This window comes from Crinia signifera, chromosome 19, assembly GCF_055691185.1.
Source record: "Crinia signifera chromosome 19, ASM5569118v1, whole genome shotgun sequence".
NCBI lineage: Eukaryota > Metazoa > Chordata > Amphibia > Anura > Myobatrachidae > Crinia > Crinia signifera.
Window position 1 is genome coordinate 124,860,785 of NC_139226.1, and position 6,645 is coordinate 124,867,429.

Below are 6,645 nucleotides of genomic sequence, written 5' to 3' on the forward strand. Positions count from 1 at the left end.
GCAAAAGGTGAACTAGGAAAACACCCTGGGGCACAAAAGTAAAATAAAGAAAATAAAGCTGAGTAGCCCTATCTGTATTTACATTTATGGGACAGAGGAGTTACTGTTTACCCTGTGAGATTACTTGTGCAGAAGGAGCTGGAGGAGGAGTTTTCCCATGCTTTTTTTTTATTATTATATTTCTCTTTCCCCCCCATCTCCCTCCCTCCCTTCCCGGGCTGGGAGCCGGCCGCCTGTGCACTGTGCAGAAAGCCAGCAGCACTTTGGCACGTGCTCCCGGGTGATACAGAGTACAGACAGGAGCAGGGAGGAGGAGGAGGGGGAGGAGTGGGCGAGCTGTCTGCGTGATGCAGGTGGAGGAGGGGGGGGGGGGGAGCTGTTGGGTGATGCTGGTGGTGGTGCAGGAGGAGGAGGGGGAGGAGGAAGGGCGCGCGCACTGGCCGCCCAGCAGGCGGCCCAGGCACGCTCACAGCTGTAGAACGTTACCCCGGCCGCCGTTGATTGACAGGTCTCCTCCACTGCAGCCAATGAGCGGGCGGCAGAGAGCCAGGCGTCAGGCCATTGGCTGCCTGCGTGCCAGCTGGAGTCTCCTCGCGTGTCTGCCGGGCTGCTGGCTGCTGCTGTGAGATAGGTTTCCTTTCCCATAGCTGCTGCTGCTGCTGTAATCGCTGCGGTGGAGGAGTCCCAGCAGCCGGGTGTGCACGGCGCTATGCAGCCGCAGCCATTCCACGTGCTCTCCCTGGGTGCAGCCTGTAGATGTGGAACTACAAGTGACATGCTTCCCTGCCAGGCTGCTAGAGGAGTCTCGGGCTCCTGTAGTTCTGTTGCAGTCAGTGTCACAGGTTGCCAGGACATGTGTCATGTTCCATGCTGGCTTGTGGCTCTAGCTGCTGCAGTAGGACTACAGGTTCCAGATTGCCCATCATTGTCATGTGTACATGCATCTGATGCAATAGAAAGAGCAGACTGGGTGCATCTAGGTCCCTGCTGCTGTCTCAATGACCCTGGCTTCGTTCAGGGAATATAGGTGACTTTGGGGCCCAATTATCATTCAATATTTGCGTCTAAATCCCCATTTTAGGGGGGTAGCTTCAAATTTTAAGTATCACCCGAATCTCCGATCCCCTCTGTGCCACCGCCGCCGGCTGCATCCCCCATGGAATGCAAAGCTGTCATTAATGGAACTTAATGGAGTCTTTAGAACAGGTTGATTCAATAAAGCTCAAAGGGGCAAGGCACCATTGCAATGACATGGAAATGCGGGTAACGGGACCTTATTTCACACCTCTCGTGGCTGCGGACTTGCAACTTTTTGTTCGTAACCATGTGGGCCTGTAGCTCAAAATCACAGCGACCAAAAGTGTCCCCTGTCATCTGAACATACAGACAAAGCTGACGCCAGCAACTGCATGTTAGGTGGGGGTCTCGATGAGGTCACTGAACAATATCATAATGATGTCATTCAGTGTTTTAACCGCAAATTGCTCGTTTAATGGCACCGCCAATTAAGTTAACAATATCTGCAGTGCCAAATATCACATAGTGGGGCCCATTTAACCCCCGATCTGGCAAAATTTACTGCCTAGGATGGAATTGTAATATGGTTGAATGTATCAACCTGCAGAAGCAAGTACAGGGGCTCTGAAAGGAGCCCGTCCCTGCACTGTGCTTCGACGGGGTTAGCACTGACCCCCGGCCAAGCCCTGCTGGCAGCATGGTCTGTAGCCCGAGGGCTACATTGGGCTAACGCCACCTCAAAATGGCAGTAACCCCGGGACCCACTGCGATGCTGCCCAATGTTGATACATTGCCTTAGTAACTTATGCGGGATGCGTCCGTGAGCGCGGCAGGAGGGATCGCAGCAGGGATCAGAGATTCCTTCTACGTCCCTCCTACATACATTCTGGTGATTGTTCATATTTGCGGGTATGGTTGCCCGATATTGTATCGCATCTGGTCCCTGGGCTACCCTTATTCGGAGGTTGGCGGGGGGTCTGCGCTAACCACGCATATGCAGACCCCCGAAACCAGGCCGAGCACATCCCAGGGACGATCCTTAATAAATGGACCCCTTAATCACTGCACTGCCTCTTGTTTTGCGACAACGCATACACCATGTTGCAAATAGTAAACCGTGTTTCGCAAGTAGCACTGCAGACATTTTTGGAACACAAACAACATTTTTTGGGGTTTAATTATGATCAGTAAACCTTGCACAAGTAACTTAACAAAAGCACAAAACACAACAATACATCATAAAAAGCAAGAGGTTAGATAGACATCTCATAAACGCATAAACACAAGGCTATCCAATTACCAGCAAAGCTGTCTGTGGGAATTGGCATTTTTTTAAAAGTGGAAATATTTACTTTTATAACTGGTGTTGTCTTTTTTTTAAAAGTGCGATTGTTGCGAAGTATAGGCCTGGGAACGGTTGTCTATTTACAGTAAATAAGAGGTAAAACATCAGTTCTGACATCAATAGCTGGATCCAGTTAGTTCTCAACTTGAATTTCTCTCCAATTCAAAAACAACACTCCGAGCCAAAAGTAACACTGGGGACTCCAACGGGCGCCCTTTTTTTTAACTCATGTTTTCTTAATGCCAATGAAATGCCTTATGCGAGCATTGTGCTAATGTGTTCTGATTCATTTTGGCAGTCACATCGCCGGAGTGCAGGGTGCATTTACAGGACCTCCGCTGCTGAAAAGTTCAATTTTATTGGCTGTACATATTAAAATGAATATATAGCAGCACATATTCTGTTTTGCTTTACAATAGGGAATTATATATTCATTTTAGAGAATACAACACCAATGCTATTATAACTAGGATTATAATGGCTGCTGCAGAAACTCTTGAAAAAGCAGGACACTAGTATACCACCTCAAGGGGTTCTGCAGCAGCTGAGCTTATCACCTGATTTGCCAACTAGGTGACCCTGTAAATGCAATATGCCAGCAGAGCTTCTGTATGTGTGTAGTAGGATATATAGACATGAAGAAGAAAGCACAGCTAGAGTACATAGGCAGCACACAGGCACAGCACAGCTATGTGTAGGCATTTTGCACAGGGAGCCTGGGGCTCGGTCTATGGCTCAGTCCCCTGACCTACGCTATCCCAACCCCCGTGCTTTGCTCCATTGCCAGCCCGATCCCCGGCGCCTGGTATGAGCCAAGCGCGTGACAGGCAGCCCGCGTGTGTGTGGGTAGGGAGGGAGGGGGGGATCAAGGAGGGAGGGTGAGCTCCGTCCAATCAGAAGTCAATGTGGGCGAGCCCCTGTCGCTGATTGGCAGAGGCGAGTGTGGGAAAGAATGCAGAGAGAGTTTCACACGAATGGGGAGCAGCAGAGCGGGGTATATATAGCGCCGGAGCCCGCAGCCCGGGAGGAGAGAGTGAGAGGAGGAGGCGAGGGAGCCGGCCACATCTGCTGCTGCTGCTACAGCCACTGCCACAGCCGTCCTCCATCATCACCGCACGGATACTATACAGCCACCCTACCCCCGGTATAACATGCCTGCTGACAGCATGGAGAAGCCCACCGCCTCCCCTATTGCAGGGGCCCCGGCTAGTGCTGCACAGACCCCGGATAAACCTAAGAGTGCCAGTGAGCACAGGAAGGTAAATGCCTACCACATGCCCATTGCAGGGTCTCCTCCATCCGAGGCTATAGGGGTGTGCTGGCCACACATACCATAGCGCTGTACTCACCTGTCCGCCTCTGTCTTACAGTCCTCCAAGCCTATCATGGAGAAGCGCCGGAGAGCCCGCATCAACGAGAGCCTGGGGCAGCTCAAGACTCTCATCCTGGATGCGCTGAAGAAAGATGTAAGTGTCCCGGGAACCCTGCAGCCTGTGCCCTCCTACATGCCCTGTGCCCTGCAGCCTGTACCCTCCTACCTACCTGGCATCTACATGCCCTGTGCCCTCCTACCTACCTGGCATCTACATGCCCTGTGCCCTGCAGCCTGTGCCCTCCTACCTACCTGGCATCTACATGCCCTGTGCCCTGCAGCCTGTGCCCTCCTACCTACCTGGCATCTACATGCCCTGTGCCTTCCTACCTACCTGGCATCTACATGCCCTGTGCCCTGCAGCCTGTGCCCTCCTACCTACCTGTGCCCTCCTACACCTGACATCTACATGCCCTGTGCCCTCCTACACCCGGGATCTCCATGTCCTGTGCCCCATCTCCTGCAGCCTGGGTCCTCTTACCCACCTAGGATCTACATGCCCTGTGCCCTCCTACCCACCCGGCATCTACATGCCCTGTGTCCTCCTACCTACCCGGGATCCCCATGTCCCATCTCCTGCAGCCTGTGCCCTCCTACCCACCCGGGATCTCCATGCCCTGTGCCCTCCTACACCCGCGATTTCAATGCCCCATCTCCTGCAGCCTGTGCCCTCCTACCCACCCGGCATCTCCATGCCCTGTGCCCTCCTACCTACCCGGGATTTCAATGCCCCATCTCCTGCAGCCTGTGCCCTCCTAACCACCCGGGATTTCCATGCCCCATCTCCTGCAGCCTGGGTCTTGCTTCCTACCCGGCATCTCCATGCCCCATCTCCTGCAGCCTGTGTCCTCCTACTCGGCATCCCTGTGTCCTGCAGCCTTATCTCTGTCCTGCCCGGTGCTGCCTGCTTTGGCCGGCATCTCCCACCTACATGTCCTGTATCCACCCCCCAGCCGCTGAGATCAGGCCGTCTGCCCATCAGTGCCTCCAGCCCGGGCACTCGCACTGATGTCATTGGGTCACCCCGTGCTAATGATCCCTGTCTTCCCTCCCGCAGAGCTCCCGACACTCCAAGCTGGAGAAAGCTGATATCCTGGAGATGACAGTGAAACACCTGCGGAACCTGCAGCGGGTGCAGATGACAGGTACGGAGCACAATGAGTATATACTGTGTATATATAGCGGATCTGTATAGATAGTGAGTGGTGCTGATGCTGTGAGCCAGGCGCGGGCATGCTGGAACTAGTTGTCCTCCATAGCTGTTCTGTAGTGACTGCACTCTACCTACAGTGAATATATATATATATATATATATATATATATATATATATATATATATATATATATATATATATTATATATATATATATATATATTTGGGATATGCAATGATCAATTCCTAGCGGCGTAGTAGTACTGTATAGTGATATATGGGGGCAGGGGTAGCTATGCAGCATGATGTATTTACCATCAGGTAGCTATGCACAATTGTATTATGGGGGAGAGATAGCAATGCAGAATGATATATGGGGGGTGGATGTGCAGAACGATATATTGGGGGGGGGGGGGGGGGGGGGAATAGCCATGCAGAATTATATATGGGACTAGTTATATTGGGGGTAGCTTTGCAGAATGATATATGGGGGTAGATACCATTGGGGGGTAGCTATGCAGAATGACACATGGGGGTAGCGGTGTATGATGGGAGCAGTACTGCTGCAGCTGGGTGTATGGGGGTGACAGTAGAGCTGTGTATGGGGGATGACAGCAGTGCTGTGTATGGGGGGTGACAGTAGTGCTGTCTATGGGGGGTGACAGTAGTGCGGTGTATGGGGGGTGACAGCAGTGCGGTGTATGGGGGGTGACAGCAGTGCGGTGTATGGGGGGTGACAGCAGTGCTGTGTATGGGGGGGTGACAGCAGTGCTGTGTATGGGGGGGTGACAGCAGTGCTGTGTATGGGGGGGTGACAGCAGTGCTGTGTATGGGGGGGTGACAGCAGTGCTGTGTATGGGGGGGTGACAGCAGTGCTGTGTATGGGGGGGTGACAGCAGTGCTGTGTATGGGGGGGTGACAGCAGTGCTGTGTATGGGGGGGTGACAGCAGTGCTGTGTATGGGGGGGTGACAGCAGTGCTGTGTATGGGGGGGGTGACAGTAGTGCTGTGTATGGGGGGTGACAGTAGTGCTGTGTATGGGGGTGACAGCAGTGCTGTGTATGGGGTCCTGGAGGATGATGATGATGATGGTGGCAGGTGACTGTGTACTGTGTACTGTGTCGCTATAACGTGGCCTCTCCTCCTCTCCCCCTGCAGCCGCACTGACAGCCGATCCCTCCGTGCTCGGCAAGTACAGGGCTGGATTCAACGAGTGCATGAACGAGGTGACCCGCTTCCTCTCCACCTGCGAGGGGGTGAACACCGAGGTCCGGAGCCGCCTGCTGGGCCACCTCTCCGGCTGCCTGGGCCAGATCGTGGCCATGAACTACCAGCAGCCCCCATCCAACCAGCCCCTGCACGTCCAGCTGCCCGCGGCGCCTGCTGCCTCCGCCCCGGTGCCCATGTCCTGCAAGCTCAGTCCGGCCGAGGCCGTCTCCCCCAAGGTGTTCCAGGGGGGCTTCCAGCTGGTCCCGGCCACTGACGGACAGTTCGCCTTCCTCATCCCCAACCCGGCCTACGCCTCCAGCCCCGGACCCGTCATCCCCCTCTACGCCGGCGGCAACGTCCCCTCCAGCGGGTCCCCGGGGCTCACCAGCACCTACAGCCACAAGATGCCTCACCTGCCGCAGCCAGTCAGTCCTCTAGGGGGCAGCAGCGAGTCCGTCTGGAGGCCCTGGTGACCGGATCCCCCCACCTGGCACACTGCCATATACTGGTTCCGTTCTATGGGACCTTGCCTTACAGACAATCCCAACA

At 54.2% G+C, this 6,645-nt stretch overlaps 1 protein-coding gene across 1 annotated transcript; it reads left to right on the forward strand.

The window, feature by feature from the left end:
- Positions 1-3,373: 3,373 nt before the first annotated feature.
- HES4 (hes family bHLH transcription factor 4) lies at positions 3,374-6,638 on the forward strand. Its single transcript, XM_083163277.1, has 4 exons — positions 3,374-3,621; positions 3,733-3,828; positions 4,792-4,879; positions 6,046-6,638. The coding sequence occupies exons 1-4, from the start codon at positions 3,514-3,516 to the stop codon at positions 6,567-6,569; spliced, it is 816 nt and encodes a 271-aa protein (XP_083019403.1). The 5' UTR covers positions 3,374-3,513; the 3' UTR covers positions 6,570-6,638.
- The last annotated feature ends 7 nt before the right edge of the window (positions 6,639-6,645 follow it).